This window comes from Fukomys damarensis, unplaced genomic scaffold (assembly GCF_012274545.1).
Source record: "Fukomys damarensis isolate Sample0158 unplaced genomic scaffold, DMR_v1.0_HiC HiC_scaffold_14, whole genome shotgun sequence".
Lineage (NCBI taxonomy): Eukaryota > Metazoa > Chordata > Mammalia > Rodentia > Bathyergidae > Fukomys > Fukomys damarensis.
Window position 1 is genome coordinate 8,393,937 of NW_022900926.1, and position 19,596 is coordinate 8,413,532.

The window sequence follows — 19,596 nt, forward strand, 5'->3', positions numbered from 1 at the left end:
TTTCAGTTAAAGAAATCTCTGTATGAACATTAAAAATAGGGAATCCTAAAATAAAACTAAAAAGGAAAGTAAAAGAGAAAAGGCAATGATGTAACATTAAAATAATCCTTAATTCTGGAGATGAAAATGGTCCCTGAACATATTTAAATTGCTTCTTGCTCTTATAGTCTTATCTTATTCTTTTTTCATTATTTAGAGAATACTTTATTAGTTTCTGTAATCAAACCCACGTAGATATGACCTTACATATTTAGTATGGTGTGTTACCCCTGTACACAAGGAAAAAAATAAAAATAAAAATAAAAATAAATTAACATTTCTAGACCAATATGGTTGTCCATTTCTGTACAATGCCAAGTCAACACAGTAAATTGGGATGACTTTTTCCAAAGTTGGCAGCACCGTTAAAGTTTCCCAAAATTCAATTTATATATATATGTGTGTGTGTGTGTGTGTGTGTGTGTGTGTATGTATATATAAAGACTAATAATAGTATGTTATGCATCAATAGCAGCAACAGCTTTTCCAGGTTCTGCAGTCATCTGAACAAAATTATAGACATTCAGCACATTCCATTAAAAAAAAACAAAAACAAAAAAAAAACAAAGAAAAGAATAATATCCAGAAAACAGAAAAGTTCTGTTGCTGTTGTGGTACCTGACACCATTTTTTCAATTAGCCTCGTAATCATCATCTGGAAAGAGAACATTCTAGAGTAATATCATTAAATGTAGCTCTGATAAAGCACGGTCCCTACTATGTATCATAAAGCAGGTACTAGATATTTTACATTCAGAGAGGTATGATACAGTACTGTCCCACATCAGTAATACTAGATTCAGTTTTGGTTTGAAATTTACTTTGTTTACAAATAAGATTGCTACCCCTGTTTTTTTCTGGGCTCCTGTCACATGGAGAATTGTTTTCTATCTTTTCACTTTCAGTCTATGGGCTTCTTTTTGCACTAGGTGTGTTTCTTGTATTCAACATATTGTTACATTTTGCTTCTTATTCCATTTTGCCAGTCTATTTCTCTTGATTGGTGAGTTGAGGCCATTGACATTGCTGGTTATAACTGATATGTACCGACTTATTATTGACATGTTATTGGCCTTTTGTTGACTCTTTTTACTTTTTCACCTTCTCCTTTTAGTTTCTTGCCTTGCCTACTTGCTCTGTTGGGCCTCATGGTGTTGTTGCCTTCATTGTCTTTTTCTAGGATCTTGTTTAGAATTCCTTGTAGTGCTGGTTTGGTATTCATGTAGTTTCTCAGGTGTTCTTTGTCGTGGAAGTGTCTTATTTCCCCATCCATTCTGAAAGAGAGTTTTGCAGGATACATCAGTCTAGGTTGGAGGTTATTCTCTTTTAGTACTTGAAATATCTCATTCCAGGATCTCCTTGCCCCAAGAGTTTGCAATGAAAAGTCTGCTGTGATTCTGATGGGCTTTCCTCCACCCAGACTTTTATTTGAAAGCTTCTGCTTTTTTTCTTCATCATAAAATAGAGTCCTTTAAAGTTCATGAAATTAATTTAGGAAAGAAACACCCCAAACCTCAGTTAATTTTTATAGCTTTTATTAATGTATCAGCACTTGTTAGTTTTCTACTGAATCCACACTGAACACCGAACACTTTCTTGTTATCGATGTTAGTTCAATTATTATTATGCAAGTTACAGCAACATCAATTCAGATTTCAAAATACAGGCACATATAATAATTAAATTATGTAAACATGCAGGGCCAAAGATAATTTCTTGAGATAATTTATCACAGTAGAATTTTCTTTCATTATAAATTTCCAAAAGCATTTAAATTAATAAGTGAAGTATATATTCCATAATCTCTAGAAAAATTTTTCTTGCAATTTTTAGGTTCATTAAGATTCTCCATGCAACAAAAGACAATGTTCCTAGAAAAGTAATAAATATATCCAAATGTTATAGGCAAAAAATTTTAATCTTTATTCCAAATATAGAAATTGTTTAAAATAAATTCAATTTGTATAAAATTAGCAAATGTTTATACATATTTTCTAATAAAATAAGAAATGGTGTGATATCTAACATTACATATTTTTCCTTCATGCACAAACTTATACGTAGGCACCTAATGAGAATAATGGATAATGAATACAGTCACGATTCTAGAGATAAAATGCTATAAAAATTGAAGTGGTATTTTTGACATATCAGATTCATATTAAAATTTGTTAACACACACTCCTCTCTGATGCCTACTGCAGAAACTTAGACCTTAGGAAAGAGTCTTTGCTGTTTCTGTTTTGGCGAGAGCATAATCTATAGCTCATTCTTTAGTTACTATTTGGCAATGTCCAATTCGTGAACCAGCGCAGTCTGTCACTGTTCCAACAAGGTAAGCTAATAAAAGTACACAATGAATTCTACTTTTGTATTACACAAGGCTGCACAGAATATAAATCCATTTCACAGAGAGAAACATAGTATCTGTAGAGAATGGTGTGTGTCTATATTTATTTACTAATAACTGAAAGATACGTAGTTAATCAAAAATATATATGACATAGTAGTGCTATATGCATGACTTTTTTCATATAAACTTCAATGCTTTAAATTAAATAATTCAAGTATTTATATTCACCAGTACCTTAATTTTGTTTAGCAGTGAGCCTTACAACAAAGAAAAAATTTCAATCAGTCAAGAATCACATTATGAAGATTAAGAGATGATAAAAATTAAGCTTCATTTGCAAATAAATACTTTCTATGGCTGTTTAATTATTGGTACTAAACATGTGCTTAAAGTGCATAAGTAACCTTATGCCCATGAAATTAAATCTTATTACAACACAGAGCACAAGGACTTAGTAATGTCATGGATTTTGAGCAGAAGAAACACGGCAGCATGAAGCGACCAGTTAGTGCACAAGAAGAAAGATGCAGGAGCCTAAGCCTAGGCCTCGTCCAGCAGCACAGTGGGCACCCAGCAGCAAGTGCGCTGCTGTGCCTAATAAATTTGCATTTGGGTGACTTTTCCCAAGTCTGCTTCAGTTAAGCAAATATTCTCTAACATGTCAACATTTTGGAGACCAAAAGCCTCAGTACCTGGAGGTATAAAGGCCTCAATACAAGGAGAATCAGTCCAGCTGACAGGGCAAAGTAAAATTGTACATTTTCTGATGTCAGAACTGTAGTTGAAGAGGGGCATGGTGATCCCAGTGCTTGGGAGGCTGAGGCAGGAGGATCACTGAGTTCAAGGCCAGCTTTGGCTACATAGCAAGTTAAAGGCCAACTTGAACTGCATAGTGAAACTCTGTCTCAAAAATAAAACAAAACGAAAAAGAAATGTAGTTGGACATCATATTAAAGAATTTCTTCAGTGCTTTTTAACTGAATGAAAATGCTCGATTTTAAAAATATTTTTATTTTTTATTAATGGTGTCCTGTGTATTTAAAATTTTTCTGTACTTGACTTAATAAAAATAGCTGATGAAGCTTTGAGCAGTGTTTCTAAATCCTAGGCATTGATAGAATGCAGTTATTAAAGAAGGCTTAGAAACAAGGTAATTAGGTTAATTGCATTCCATTTTGTCATTTTGTTTCTTTCCATTGTATCCTAGAGAATGGAATAAAACTCATTAACAAACTCAAACTAGATTTTGCAAAATTGGAGCTTACACAGCAGCTTAAAAGGGTATTACAAACTAAACAGTCTTTAAATATAATTGATTCTAATCACCTACTAACCTTTCATATTTACAAAATAGGAAGTTAGAATGTGTTTATAATATGTGGGTGTACAGTGGGTTTTCTGTCTGATAGAGGTGCAGAGGCAAGGAAAGACGCCAGATGCTGAGCTTCTACAGAGAAGCTCAATCTGCAGTCAGCAGTCCCAAGCACCCACCCCCACCGACTGCTCCAGAAACTGGGGCTGTGAAACTGTCCTTGCCAGAGAGGAGATGGAGATGCAGGTACCTTTCTCACTTCCAGCCCCCCCGCTTTTTTTGTTGTTGTTGTTTTTTTGAGACAGAGTCTCACTATGTGGTTGAGTCTGACCTGGAACTCACTATGTAGCCCAAGCTGGTCTCGAACTCACAGCAATCCTCCTGCCTCAGCCTCCTGAGTTCTGGGATTACAGGTGTGAGCCACCACGCCTGGCTTCAGCTCTAGCCTTTTAAAAGAGACATTCCCTCCTTTATTTTCTCTGGCTTCTTTTGTTTTCTAGGAAGCTTGTGATGGTGAAGCCACAAACCGAAAGACCTTAGGCCCCAGATAAAGCCTCCCCCCGGATAAAGCCTCCCGATAATGGAACAAATATCCTAAAACATCAGGTGAGCCCCAAACAGAATCCTACTGAGTCGTTGTTATGACAACGTGAATGTTTATGTAGTAAACACATCCTGTTTAATGCACATCATTTTTTGCACTTAATATGTAATTTGTCTGTTTTCATTTTAACTTGTTTCTGAGCTATACTTTGGGGAACAGAAGTTAAACACACATATACAGGACATGCGTATTTTTCCTCTCAACAGAGTAAGAATCAGTAATATCTAGAGAATTGAATGATATCATTTTCAAATTTTATTATTATATATAATTTTTGTTTCTACTAACAGTAAGTCTAGGATTTGAAAATTTTGGGGGAAAATATACTCTTCCACGATCAGAATTTTTTGGGGGATCAGATATTTTTTCTTTATATCTGCAACAAATTGAATTAGATGGGGAAGGTTCATGTAACAGAATTCATTTTGTATTTCTGTAAGCTACATCACCGCAAGTGTCATGGCTATGTCTATTATGTTTTCATTTAAAAATAGTAGACAAAGTATATTAAAATCAAATGAGGGCTGGGGATGTAGCTCAGTGGCACTGCACCTGCCCTGCAAGTGCAAGGTCCTGAGTTCAATCGCCAGTACCAAAAAAATAAAAAATAAAAAAAAAATAAATAAAATAGCAAACAAAGAAAAAGAAAAGATTCCTATTATCTTCTTGCCAAAAAAAGCTATGATGTTGATCTGCTCTGACCTGTGAGGGTCCTGTTGGAGAGGGTATGCTGAGCCAGGGTGGGCATTAGCAAGTGCACACTGGCACCTCTTGGCCTATAGGATTCTTGTGAAAAGTTTGAAACCAAAGCCTGTAGGAAGTCTACACTTTCATCTTCGAACAGGTGGCCATTATGATTTAAAGCACCCTATAGAAATCATAAAATACAAAGCCGCCGTATCTCTTACCTGTATACTTATGCACCTTGTGAATGAAGTCTAGAAGAAGCAGGACTGTGTTCTGAAAGCCAGTGAGGTCCCTGATGAAGGGACCTTTATCCCTACTGAGAAGTATCCGTGCTGGCAGGCCCTTCTGGAACTCATACATTCTCACCAAAGTTGTAGGAAAGCGCGGTGGCGCTAAATAATCCACAAATAAAGCCCAATTTCTTTGAAAATCAGCTTCTGGCTTAGAATAGTATTTTGACCTAATAGATAGATGAGGAAAAGGCGTGCATTTTAAATTAGTCCACTCAGAATATTCTAAAAACTGATTTTTTAAAACTGATGGTCTTATCCAAAGCTGTTACTCTACAACTGAGAATATGCATCACTAAATCTATTTATTCTGAATTTTTCATTTAATTAGAGTACAGCTTGTAAGAGTAGTTAGCAATAATTTCTGAATTTTGATACAATCTGTTGTGATTTCTCCTTTTTTACTTATCCCCCCCCCCATTACCAGGGATCAAACTCAGGACCTTGTGCTTGAGAGGCAATTACGCTGCCACTGAGCTAAATCCCTAGCCCTTTATTTTTTTTTTTGATCAAACTCAGGACCTTGTGCTTGAGAGGCAATTACGCTGCCACTGAGCTAAATCCCTAGCCCTTTATCTTTTTTTTTTTCCCTAATTCCACGTATTTGCGTCTTTTCTTATTCTGATAGGATTGGCTAAGGGTTTGTCTGTTTTGTTTATTCTTTCAAAGTTCAAATTTTTCGATTCATTGATTCTTTGTGTCTTTTTTTAGTCTCATTTCCATTAGTTTCTGTTCTGATCCTTATTTTCTTCCTCATACTTGCTTTGGATCTGAATTGTTCTTGTTTTTCTAGTACTGTGATGTGCATCATTCCACATTTATTTGAGCTTACTTTTTCTTTCTGATCTGGGCATTTATTGCTGTAAACTTTCCTCTTAGTACAGCTTTCATAGTGTCTCATGGGTTCTGCTACATTCTACTGACATAATTGTGTCATTGTAGGAACTGCCTAATTTCTTCGGGATGCATTGATTATTCAAAAGGATATTGTTTAATTTCTAAGTGTTTACAGAGTTTCTGTGGTTTCTTTTGCCATTGATTTCTAGTTTTATTGCACTATAATTTGATAATATGCATAAGATAATTTCAGTTGTTTTGCATTTATTTAAGCATGCTGTATTGGCTAGTATGTTGTGTATTTTGGAGAAAGTCCTGTGTGGTCCTGGAAAGAAAGTGTATTCTGTAGTTGGATAGAGCACTCTATAGGTATCTATTAGGTCTGTTTGTTCAAAGGTTTGATTCATCTTTGTTGGTTTTTCTCTATTTGATCTGTTTGTGACGGTGAGGGATGGAGATAACCCACTACAATTCCATCGGTGTTTTCTGATGTTTCATGTCCATTAGTGTTTGTTTTATGAAGTTGGGTGTGCTGGTGTTTGGTGTGAATATGTCTATGATTGTTATTTCTTCTTATTGAATGGGTCCCTTAACAAATACGTAGTGACTTTCTTCGTCTCTTCTGATCAGTTTTGGCTTGAAATCCAGTTTGTCCGAAATTAGGATTACTACTTCCACTTTTTTCTGGATTTTTGTTGCCTGCAATATTATTTTCCATGCTTTGATATTCATTCCATGATTTTTTAAATTAAATGTATTTCTTGTTTACTGCATATCACTGAGTTTTGTTTCTAGACCCATTGTGCCAATTTATTTCTTTTGATTGGGGAACTGAGAACATTCACGTTTACAGATATTTCTGAAGCATATTTATTTATTCCCGTCAGTGCATTGTTTTCCCGTTTCTCATTGTTTTGTTTTTATTTTTGGTTTTGTTTTGAGTCATATTTGCTATGTAGTTCAGGCTGGCCTTGGACTCACTATGGACCCGAGGCTTGCCTCAAACTTGAAACAGTCCTCCTGCCTCAGCCTACAGGCATGCAGTACCACACCGGGCTTGATTTCTTATCGATTAAGTGTATCCATTCTTTTCTGACTTATTGGCATTGTTGATCTCGTTGTCTCTTTCTAGGATATCCTTGAGAATTTTTTGTAATACTGGTTTCATAGTCATGAATATCTTGAGAGTGTCCTTGTCATAGAAATACCTTTGCAGGATATATAAACTGGTGGTGGAAGTTGTCTTTTAGGGCTTGAAACACTTCACTCCAAGTCCTCCTGGCCTCCAAAGTTCGTGTGAGAAGTCTGATAAAATTCTAAGGGGTTTAGTTTATATGTGATTTGTTACTTTTCTCCATCAGCTTTCAAGATTTTCTCCCTGTGACGAGCATGGACTTGTAATTCGAGTATAACGTGGCTTGGAAGGGTTCTCTTTTGTTCATGGCTATTTGGGGTTTTACATGCTTCACTTTTTGTATGTGTATTTTTTCCCTATATTTGGGAAGTTTTCTTCCATTATTTCTGTTGATATTTTTAAGGGACCCTTGTATTATCTTGTGATGTTTCACTTTTCCGAGTGCTCCTAGATTACTCTCCGCATCATCTAGCTGCTGCCGCCTCCATCTTTCCCACATTCTCCTTCTAAGGCGTAACGCCACGCAATTGTTCCGAGCTCAATCAGCCCCTCCCCAGAGCGATGTCCAACCAAGCACCCTCCTCAGGAGATATGGCGGGCACCTGGACTGGAGCTCTTGCCTGTGAAGGATTCCTGTGGGAGCAGCGTCCTGCACCGTCTCTGCAGCTCGCAGCGATTTCCTCTTTGTTCCACTACAGTATTTCTCCTTGAGTCTTCCTGGTATCGTCCCCAACTTTCACTTTCTCATTGTAGGTTTGGCCCTGCTCTCCCTTCACTCACAATCTGGGAGCAGGACGAAAGGGCAGGCGTCTCTTTCCTTCCCCACCTAGCGTTCTGTCTCCTCAACTTCTCAGGAGCTTTCAGTTTTCCCATCAGATCATCTCTGGCCTCCAGGGATCGATTTCTCTCTTTTTTTCTTTCTCGACTTGTTATTTTCCTGTGTCTGGATCCCAAATCTTGGAGAGTTGCTTTTACTCACCATTTTGTTATTTTCTCTCAAGAATTCCCTTTGTGAAGAATTGGATATTTATTTTATTATGAGTAAGACTTTAAAACATTGTGGATACATCTATCCAAGGTATGATTGCTAATATTTTCTTTTATTTTCCTATCTTTTACTTTCTCAGTGGTATCATTTACAGCATCAAAGTTTTTCAGGTTACAGTTTTTATAATTGTTGTCACTTTTTCTGTACTTCTTTGTTCTTTCAGCATAAAAACAGAAAAAAATGGCTAAGCAAAATAAATAAATAAAGTTTTACTCTAAGAATCTGTTAAGGTCTATGATATATTTCAAATTAATTTTACTGTTGTAGGAGACAAACAGTTCTTCTGAATATGACTTTCCAGTTTTCCCAGAAACATTTGTTGAAAAAAACCCCAAAAACCAAAAACCTCTTCTTTACTTGAATTCTCTTGCATCTCTGTTGAAAATCAAGAGACCATGAATTTAAGAGTTTATTTCTAGACTCTCATTCTATTTCATTCTACTTCTGTGGCTATTACTTTACCAGTATCACACTTTTCTGTTGCTGTAGTATTTGTTTACATGAAAACGTCTTGGTAGATCCTTCACTTTTAGTGTATAATTTTGCTAAACATATGATTCTTCTTTTACTTGTTTTTTTTCTTTCAGCATTTCAAATACGCCTCCTGTTCTTCATGATTTCAGATGAGAAATCAACTATTAGCCTTATTCAGCAGCCCTTATCTATGAAGAAACATTTCCTTCTTATTTTTTAGGTTCTCTCTTTGTTTTTGGATAGTTTGACTATAATTTGTGTAAATGTCATTCTTCAGTTCATCTGAAGTTCAATGAGCTTCTTGCATACATAATATTTCTAAATAAAGTTGAAGGATTTCTGTGGCTATTTTTCCATTAAATGTTCTTTCTGCCTCATTTTCTCTGCCCCTCCTGGGAATTTCATTATGTACTTCTGTGTGTAGCATGGGATTCTACAAGCCTGTGTCTGCATGTTCATTTTGTTTTTCTTTCTGTTTTTCTATCTGAATAACATAATTTATCTACACTTTGAGTTTACCAATTCTTTTTTCTGCCTGTTGAATCTGCTTTTGAATCCCACCACTGAATTTGAGTATTGTATTTTTCTTTTGCTATAAATTCCACTTATTGATATTCTCCACTTAGAAAAATGTCAGTTGTCATACTTCATTAAATTCTTCACACATAGTTTGCTAGAGTCTGTACATAAGAGCTAATTAGAAACTTTTGGCTAATATATCCATTGTCTGGACCTACTCAGGAATAATGCTTGTATGTTTATGTGTGTGTGTGTGTGTGTGTGTGTGTGTGTGTGTGTAGTATTTCCCTATTTTAAAAAATGTTCCTTACTTTTTGTCTGAAAATTGGAAAATTTGGAACATATGAGGTAGCAACTCTAAACTCAGGCACCTGAGTGTCCTGGAGTAACTCAGTATATTCAGTTTGTGTTCTCTGCTGCATTTTCTGCTGAATTCTCTGTAGCGAGCTGTTATTGGAGGCCCCTGCTCAGTAACCACAGCAGCCAGCTCATGAGTGGTTAAAATTTCTTCAGCTTCCGTGTGTGTGTGTGTGTGTCATGGTGCACACCTTCCATGCCAAGGCTTTTACAACTCTGCCTTAGTCTTTACTTCTTGTTGAAAGACTTCTCAGCCAGACACTGCAGTTTAGCGTTCCCTCACTTTTTGCCTGAGTATGTCCTCAGGACTATTCATGTCTCTAGCTCTCTAGATCCCCAAGACTATTTCAGAGCTTTCTAAATTTTCTGAAGATATTAGGTGGTCTCTTTAAGTTTTTGGCTTATTTATTTTTAATTAATTTTATCGGTACATATAAGGTGTACAATATAATCACATTCACCATTGGAAATTTGCACCTTTACATAATCCATCTTGGTTCTTATTTTTTCCCCATTCCCCTGCCCTCTCTTCAACCCCTCCCTCCCTCCCCATGTACAAAGACTTTGTTTCCATTTTAGCTTATTTATTTGCCCCAAGTGATATAGCAGGCACCTGGGGTGCTAAGCAATCAGTACTGATTTTTTAAAATGCCCTGGTGATAAGGCTTTCCCCACAAAGTGAGTAGTTTAAGTGACTGCAGCAGTCTGAGAAAAACTTTCCAGGGAGATGAAAGGCAGGTCAAATAGTAACAGAGCTCTAGAAAATAGGGCTTTTTGGTGGGCTATGAACTCAGTGGACCCTTTTGTGGCCTCATAGTTACTACTTTTTGTAATTACAGAAGTTGCTAGACTGGTAGTCTTTAAGGTTACTGCAGAATTGGAGGAAAAGGAATAAGTCAAGTTAAAATATCCTATGTTCTTCACTTTTAAAACATAAACATTTTCCAGATTGTTGCAGGCCATTAATTAATTTTGATAATTTTGAAAATGTTGATTTGAAACATTTATATCTGTGGTTTTACTTCCTTTATGAGAGAGTGAATTTAATGAGATCATCAATGGATATTCTGCAAGTAATAACACACACATTAATTTAATAGCTGTAGAAATAAGATAAAGTGACCTATTGTAAGGCAGAATCTGAGGTTGGCAACCTTTTCTCTACCTCTTTGACTAACTTCATTTCTCTTTGGCAATCACTGGAATGGGGACAAGTGGTTGAGTCACAGCAGGGAGTTGCTTTGCTGGCCCCAGGTCTGACTCACTTGGTAGCAGTGTCCATGGGTAAACACTTCTCTTTTGCAATATGGACATCAGTCTTGACGCAATACTAAGAAATAGAATATGCGAAGCACTGTGAATCTCCTGACTGCTGTGTTTATCCAAATTGGACATAGAGTGGGTGGGAAAGAGGACAGGTGGTTGAGAAGAACTCCTCAACTCTGTATGCCCTTGTTTGTTTGTATTCTGAAAGCTGATTCTTTCTACTCCAGATATCACTGTGGTTGGTAGACATCACTACTAATATGGAAGTGTTTCCTTTGCCTGTCCAGTCTCCCTGTCTCAGCCAACCTCGTCTGCTGTCAGAGGGGGAGATTTTTGTGAGATTAGGATTCTTTGATATTTCCTGCCAACCATGTGCTAGCCAGGCTACAATCTGTAATCAAAATGATGCAGAGATCTTATAATTACTTCTCATAACATCCTCTTTGGATACCAGTTTGTGTTAGAAACAGTCTCTGAAAAAAGATTCACCTTGTATTTCTGATTATATTTTATTTTATTACTTTACTTTGTTGTATTTGTAGTAAGTCTACTCTTCTTTAAATTTTCACTTTATATTGTAAAGTACTTTTTGAATTTTATCCAGATAAAAATATTTTCTTGTGAGTTTTCTTTTTATCACTTACTTCATTCTGGTAAATAGTAACTTGAAAAAGACTTCAAAAAAAATGGAATTTTTAGATAGAATTAGCATTAGATAGAAACATTGTTACACTGGGACAAAATAACTGGATTCATTCTTACCTACTTTGAAAATTTTTACGAGCAACTTTTAGGGATGAGAAATGTGCGTCCCAGATATACTTCAGCAGGTCATCAAAGCTACTAGAAGGTGACTTTACATGCTGTCCAAGAAGAAAAACACTTTAATATTTAAGTAAACAGAAAAGCCTTTCTTTCTGAAAAAGAACTCTGTTTAGAAATATCATTTCAACACGTTAAGCTGAATAACTCTTTCCAAGAACTAAGTTATCAAAGGTTTAGTACTTAATACTTCCCAGAAAATAAACATAGGAAAAAATGTTCAACATTACTGGTCATTCAAGAGATGCAGATGAAAACAACACTGAGATTCCACCTCATCCCAAAAGGAATGGCTGTATTAAAAAGTCAACCAATAACAAATGCTGGCAGGGTTGTGGGGAGAAAGGAACCCTTCTCCATTGTTGGTGGGAGTGCAGACTTGTGCAATCACTATGGAAATCAATATGGAGATACCTCAAAGAACTAGGATTAGAGGTCTCATTTGAACCAGCTATTCCCCTGCTGTGTATCTTCCCAAAAGAATTAAAAGAATCATACCACAGCGATATATGCTCACCCATGTTTATAGCAGCACAGTTTGAAATTGCACAAGCTTGGAAACAGCCTAATTGCCCATTAACTGGAGACTGGATAAAGAAAAAAATTTTTAAATGAAATGGAATACTACTCAGCCATAAAGAATGAGAAACTAGAGACATTTATAGCTTAGTGGATGCACATTGAGAACATACTCTTAAGTGAAATAAATAGGACACACTTGTAAATACCAAATATTTTCTCTGGTGTGTTAAACTAAAAGTGTAAATAGGAATCAAAATGTAGAATTGATATTCTAAAATAGGAAAAATACGTCGAAGGTGTAGGAGAAGTGGAAGGGGTAGGGGAAAGCTAAGAAGGGAAAAGAAAAAATAAGAGAAATTAAAAAATAGAAACAAAGTCTCTATAAATAGGGAAGGGTGGAGGGGGTGAAGGGAGGGCAGGGAAATGGGGAAAAAATAAGAACCAAGATATATCATGTGAAGGTACAAGGTCCCAATGATAAATGTAACTGTATTGTATATGAAAAATATACCAATAAAGAAAAAAGAAAAAAAATACTTCCTCAAGAGCTTAATGTTATTTATTAATTAATGGCAATACTGAATCAATTTGGAAGGCATGAACAAAAAATATTTGTTTTATTTTTGAATTTTCAAAATCTTTCTGAACCAGACCTTTCACTCTTTATGTATTTATTTTTCTTCTGCCATGCAATGAACTTGCTGTAAATTCCTCAGAGTCTGAGAGGAGGGGACAGGTAAAATAGCAGGAGCTTTTGATCAAGTCTTGTGCAACATACTAGGCAAGTTTTCCCAAGGCAGACGGTTTCTGTGCGCTTTGTTTTGTTTTCCTTGTTCTTACTGTTTGTTTGTTTAATATTTTGGAGACAGGTCTTGCTAGGTTGCCCCAGCTGGTTTAAACTCTGTCCTCCCAACTGAGCCTGCTTTGTGGCTTGTGTTTTGGGTGTGCACCTTCACACCCAGTTTCTAAAGGGAAGCTTGGTGTTTGGCCTCGTATTCTTTCACCCAGAACACATTATTTCAGATAACTATAACTGATTTTGACTATTAGGTGATTATATCAGTCAATTTGTGATGAGTTGTCAAAAGAGTTGAAATAAAATGATCAAATCCACCAAACCTATCCCATAATCACAGATCTATGTAAGTTACTATTCAGTTGACCTGAAATTATGATAAACCAGGGCACTTTTTATATCATTAAGCCGTAATTTCTCTGTACTCATGTTTGTGCATAATTTACATTGTAAGAGAAGAGTCCTGAGTGCTGCCTCAAAAGCAATGTATGGGGAGTCAGATGCTAATGAGGCACGATGTTATGATGCAATTTATTCGTATGAATATTGTTCACATCACAATGAACGTTTATATTGGGGATTATGCCTTAGGAGCACATATGTCTTTCAGTGTATAAAAATACTACACGATCTGGTTATTTTCTAAGATTATTACTTAAAACATTAAAAACGAACCTGGTAAAATTCATTCCAGTTTTTCATTGCTTCCGGAAAGGATGCGTGACAGCTGGAAACATCAGAGCAAAATCTCTTCTGATCCTTGGGTGGGGGCAGAAAGATGACATCATCTGGTGATATTCCCAGGATCCCGGCCTCAGCCGCAGCAAGGAAAGGCATTATGGAGAGAAAGTAATTTACGTCTGTATAAGCAGAAAGTTATTATAGTACTGCTATGAGAGAAAAGTAGCTGCTTTTAAGTAAGCACATTTAAAAAACTATCGTAAAAATAAATCCCATAGATTAGAAACAGGTTGTAAAACTTGAGCAGTAATTTGGAACACTGTGGACATTTTATAAAAATTTCCCTAAAGATCCTATGCAACTCTAATGCACTGCTTTAAAAGACAGTCTACTCTCATTAAGCAACATGGATCTATGTTGTCGATACACCAGTTAAGATTATTAAATAATAATAATTACTAGCCTCTAAATACTAACTTCATTCCAGAGCATACATACAAATTTAGTAACTTTTTGGAATGTTACACTCTCCTTACTCCAGACGTGTTTATTCTAAATGCGAAAGTCTCCTTTCTTTTAAATAAAGGGATACATAGGCACTGTATTAAAACGTTGTATTTTATAGCATAACATAAATTTCCCCTCCTGTCCTTTGTTGTTAGAGAAGCCCTTTTAGTCCATATTTGTAGTACATAATGATTGTATTCACCATGGGGACTTGGTACCTGCACATAATACATCTTAATTCTTTTTACTTCCTTTGCCCTCTCCGCCCCTCCATCTCTTGGTTCCTTTACCATTTGCGAAAGATCTCTTCCCTTATTTCCCACCATACATCCTTTATTTAGAGCAACTCTTTAGGTTACTACTTCCCTTCAGGTGACATTTTCATAATCAAATACACTGAGTAGGAAATGTTTTAAACATCTAAGAACTCATTTCAGAACTTTCAGCTTTAAGCCAAACAGCATTGCTGTGGAAAAACAGCGAGTCTGGTTTCAGTCTCGGTGTCTGTAACTGGGATTTCAGGGTGCACTGCTCCTTGCTGCGGCGGCTCTCCACGTGAGGTCCGAGACAGGGAACCCACCTGCCCACCAGCTGTCCACAGACAGGCACAGGTGCTCCAGCGGCCGGTGGCCACAGCCCGTCCTGTGGGTGGGGTCAGCTAAGCGGCCTGGGGGAGACAGGAGGAAGACTTGCATTTATCAGCCCTATTTCTGCCTATACAAAAGCCAGCTCGGGAGCGGGTCCCAAATATTTATTTCGGTACCGTATTTCAGGAAGATGGACAGGCAGCGAGTCCTGCGCAGCACACTCACACCTGCTTCTTCAGGGTTAGTCATTATTCGACTTCATCTCCCTTTTTCCCAAAACCCTTCCTTGCCTCTTCCGCACGAAGCTTCCCTTCCTGGCTCTGTTTTCCAACTGATCTTACCTGTTGTGTCTTCTGAACATGCTCCCCGCGTATCGCTCCAGCTGCCTTTTGAGTCGATGCCCACTTCCGGGCCAGTCGGAGCCATTTCTACACGTGGCATAGTCTCTCCACCCTCGCTCGCCTTCTCTTTTCTCCAGACTCCGCAAACAGTGCTCGGCACCTTTTTCGTGCTGCTCCAGCCTTTGTCCTGCCCACTCATCTTTTGGGTTCATCCCCTCGTTTTCTCCCAGTGACTCTCTATCTGCACTATTCGGGTGTTCTTCTCTCCCATTCTCCTACCTACCTTGTGCTCACCCTTCTCACCATTGTACCTGCCTGCTTCTCGTGAGCTTATTTTGTCTCCTCCCTACTTTCTCACTCTGGTTTCTCTTTGGGCCCTTCTGGATCTACTTATTCTCGAGTAATTCCAGAGGAACAATCTGGATAGTTATGCTGGTAATTCCCAAATCACCATTCTTTCTTTAGAACAATATTCAATGATGTGAAACATGCCTTTTGAGTTCTTCAGCATGGTCTTGTGCTGTACAGTTATCTGTGTTGCTTTTTGATGGAACTTGCTTACTCCGTAACAACTCTCAAGAATTTCTTTCCAGTTCCAATATTTTTCTAATTAAAATTGCTGCTGAACAGTAGCACTGAAATACTGACGTATGGCTCAGAATGAACTCATGTCAACATATACACGACAACTGCGGATAAAAACAGTGCATGGCTTTTTATGTGAAAACCACAGTGTTAGGGCTGATATCTAGATGTCTCCCTAAAGCCTCATGTGCTCATAGGTGGGGCTTTTGGGAGGTGCCTGGATCACAGATCATTGGTGTGTGATACTGGACATAGGTGAGTGAGCCTTGTATTAGTCCACCAGTGGGTTCAGAGCTACGTGTGATGTTGGGAGGTGAAGCCAGGTGGGTCACTGTGGATGTGACTTGGAATGTTATATATCCCTCCTCCTGTGTTGGTTGGTGCCCTGCTCTCTGCCTGCTATGCTGTGGACTGTTTGTCCTCTGTGATGTTTCTCTGCCAGGCCTCTCTGCCTTGGAACAAGCTGACTGTGGACTGAAATCTCTATAAACTGGCCAAAATAAACCTTTCCTCCTTTGACTTGTGAGTGTTGGATAATTTGTCTCAGCAAAGAGAAAGTGACTCAGACATCTAGATAATTGAGTTTTGATTTTTTTTTCCCCTAGTACTGGAGATATATAGCCCAGGGCCTTCGCAGTGATCCATATCCTTAGTCTTCCTCTTCCTACCTTTTTTTCTTTCTTATTTTGAGACATGATGTCCTAAGTTGCCAAGCTGTCACCTGTCAGACTGGGTGTCCTGTCAGAGTGGGCTAAAATTTGTGATCCTCCTGCCACCTCAGCCTCTCAGAGTGCTGGGATTATAGGCATGAGCCGTCACACCAGGGTTTGAATCTGCTTCTAGATTCTTTTTGAGCCTATTTCGCTTTCTGAGAATGTTTGACCACTGTGACAATTAAAGTACTCCCTTCTGTTGCTGTCTTCATAGTCTGTGCCCTAAGTCCTCACCATGACCACTTCCAAGTCTCTCCAGTGCCCAGAGTCCTCCACTGGTCATTTCAAGTCACCTCCAGCTGTGCCTGCCTGAAACTGAGCTCCTGAGCTTGAGAGCCCAGCAAGAATGTTTTGCAAACTGATTTGGGGCTCTTTTCTATTTTTTCCTTCTTCAAGGTATGCTTCTTAACATCTTAAGCAATTCTCCCTTCTTTATAGTCAACAGCTGACCATTTTATAGCCTCTATCTGATCATTTAGTATTAGTTCACTGTAGCAAATTTTTCTTCTTGCCTTCTCACAGAGATGCATTGTTCTCAATTAACTTGATCAAAAATTGTTTTTTTCTTACTATTTTTCAAGAACAAAATTAATGCAATTTTTAATGGAAGTGAAACCCAAATTCCTGCCCTGAATGCATGCTATTAGTGCCTATATTATATCTCTAGTTTAAGTTTGGCAATTTTCTGGAATATTTTCTTCATTCTCCCTTTTTGCTTCTGACCTGTACAACCCATTCCAACTCTTTTCTTTAGTTCATTCTATTTTTTGTATGCTACTTTTATTTCAATCCATCAAAACATCTCAGGTTTTAAAAGATGCACTTCAAATCTATTATATTTCAAGATTTTTCTAATTCACAGTATTTTTACATTTATCCAGAATCTGATGGTTCAGAGATTTTTTTGTCCTCTCTTTGTTGTTGTTTTCTTCTTTTTCCTAATTTTCCCACTTAAATATTCTAAGCCTTCTGAGGGAAGACATGAACTTTACCTCAATTATCCCCTTTTTTCTTTGTCTCAGATTTCCAATATTTTCATCCTACTTTGAACATTTTTCCAACTAAAATTTGTGCTAAACAAAAAACATGAATGAGCTATTAACATACCAAAATAAAAATTAACAAAATATTTACCTATGTCTTATATATCTTCTGTAATTATATGGATACTTAATATTATAAGTAAGCACAGGTGAACTAAAACTATTCATGACAGTTGAAATAAATCAGTCAAAAACAGTACATAATTGTTCACATGGAAATTCTGAATAATGCAGTCCACTGTGGAGTGTGAAGGAATAGGTTCATGGCTTCCCGGGAAAGTGGGAATTACGGTAATGTGGGGGCCAAAGCAGAAGGAACACAGCGAGGAAAGTGGACGTAGGGGATAGGAAAATTCCCAAAGACAGTGACACAAGAGGGGATTTAAAAAAATCATAATGTGGTTCTTGTCTGTGGTAACAGCTTCAGTGCCACATATCTATATACCTATCAAAGAATACATTTAAACTGTAGAATGTATTGCATAGTATACCTCTAGTAAAGTAGAAAACTAAGCAAGCATGAAGCAGCTGTGCACTGTGCTGAAGTACAGTGTAAGCAGTAAGTCCTTACTGTCGAAGAGCCCAATCCAACCCCCCAGGCTCACTTTAAAGACACCTCTCAAATTGCTCTAATTGCTTTTCTCCTTTTACCACCCAGCAGTCTCACACATTGGGGTTCTGCCAATTTTGTGGTCTTCTTACCAATCCAGCCAACCACCTTACTGTTTTTGTAATAAGTGGCACATCAGTGAATTTGGTCATCACTAGCCACTTGGGGTTACTTACATTTAAGTGAAGTGGAATTAAATGAAACTAAGAACTCAGTTCTACATAAGTATTAGCCATTTCAGGTGCTCGAGAGCCACATATGTACACGAATGTGTGAGCACAGTATTGGTCCTGCTCTACGACAGAAATGTAGAACATTTTCCGTATACAGAATTCTACTGCACAGCAATTGAGGCAAATCACTGTATGCTGGGGATTCCATCAGTGCTTGACAAGGGAAAACTAGTGAAGAATAAGATGAAAATAAAAGAGGAAAATAGGAAGAAAAGGGCTGAAGGTGTAGGGAAAGTGGGAAGGGTAGGGTAAAGGTAATAAGGAAAAGGAAACAAATAGAAGAAAATGAATAAATGGAAATAAAATGTTTGTAAATGGGGAGGGGAGAGGGGTGAAGGGAGGGCAGAGACGAGGGGAAAAAAGGAGAACCAAGACCTGTCATGTAAAGGTACAAGATCCCAGTAATGAATGTAACTGTACTGTGTACCTAGAATGTACCAATAAACTCAGTGAGGAAAAAAAGAAAAAGAAAATAAAAGAGAAACCATGAAAAATATGTGAAAAGGAAACAGCCAGTAGAAAGAAGAGAAAAATAATGTTCAAAAGGTGGTCTTTATTACAAGGTAGTTCTTCCTACAAATTTATGGTTAAATCAAAGTGTCATTGTAATGAGAAAAAGCCATCCTTACCCGTATGATATTGCCACCCATGATGTACAGGCAGCCCCCACAGAAGATTTTGTTCATTGTCCGGAGCAAATTTTTCAAAATACTTGGTTGTCTGGTTCAATAATATTTTATACATTCCCAGTCGTTGAGAATAATTCCAGATGTCAATGATGTACTTTTCATTCTCCACTTTATAGTCATTAAACTGACCAGGACTCTCCTCCCACAGAGGAGGATACACATCTGAAATTTTGGAAGATACTGCTAAAGATGCAGAAATACAGCCAACAAGTAGACAGGCCCAGGAAGGGACGAAGGCCATGGTGCATGAGGTGGAGACTGCGATCACAGTGAGATTTTATTAGGAACTGATGAAGTAATACATGTTGGTCACGTTACTCAATACATGAATTCTGTTGCTTACCAATGACAGGGTGGATATAAGAATGCCATACCAAAGATAACAGAGGACATCCTTTGCCGATTGTTTTCCAAATAAATAATGCAGTCAGATGTTCTTCTCTACAAGGCTTAGTAAGACTTGCTTTCTTTCAAATTTACCTCTGTCTCCGTCTTCTGTTGGTCTGTCTAACTTCAACAAACTCCATGTATTTTTGCCATGCTACT

The 19,596-nt window shown here is 37.4% G+C and overlaps 1 protein-coding gene across 1 annotated transcript; it reads right to left on the reverse strand.

Moving 5' to 3' along the window:
- Positions 1-5,166: 5,166 nt before the first annotated feature.
- LOC104863388 (protein LEG1 homolog) lies at positions 5,167-19,291 on the reverse strand. The gene is made up of 5 exons (XM_010625771.1): positions 18,991-19,291; positions 14,830-14,916; positions 13,737-13,921; positions 11,684-11,784; positions 5,167-5,455 (listed from the first exon to the last, which is right to left on the reverse strand). Exons 1-5 carry the CDS (start codon positions 19,289-19,291, stop codon positions 5,167-5,169), a joined length of 963 nt encoding a protein of 320 aa, XP_010624073.1.
- Between the last annotated feature and the right edge of the window lie 305 nt (positions 19,292-19,596).

Excerpts from the sequence above, each read along its gene's own strand:
- LOC104863388 (XM_010625771.1), bottom strand. The coding sequence starts at position 19,291 with ATGGCCTTCGTCCCTTCCTGGGCCTGTCTACTTGTTGGCTGTATTTCT. Across the intron at positions 13,922-14,829 it reads TGTGGACAGCTGGTGGGCAG|ACGTAAATTACTTTCTCTCC; the intron begins GTGGGTTCCCTG and ends CTGCTTATACAG. Across the intron at positions 5,456-11,683 it reads CGTAAAAATTTTCAAAGTAG|GTCAAAATACTATTCTAAGC; the intron begins GTAAGAATGAAT and ends TCTATCTATTAG.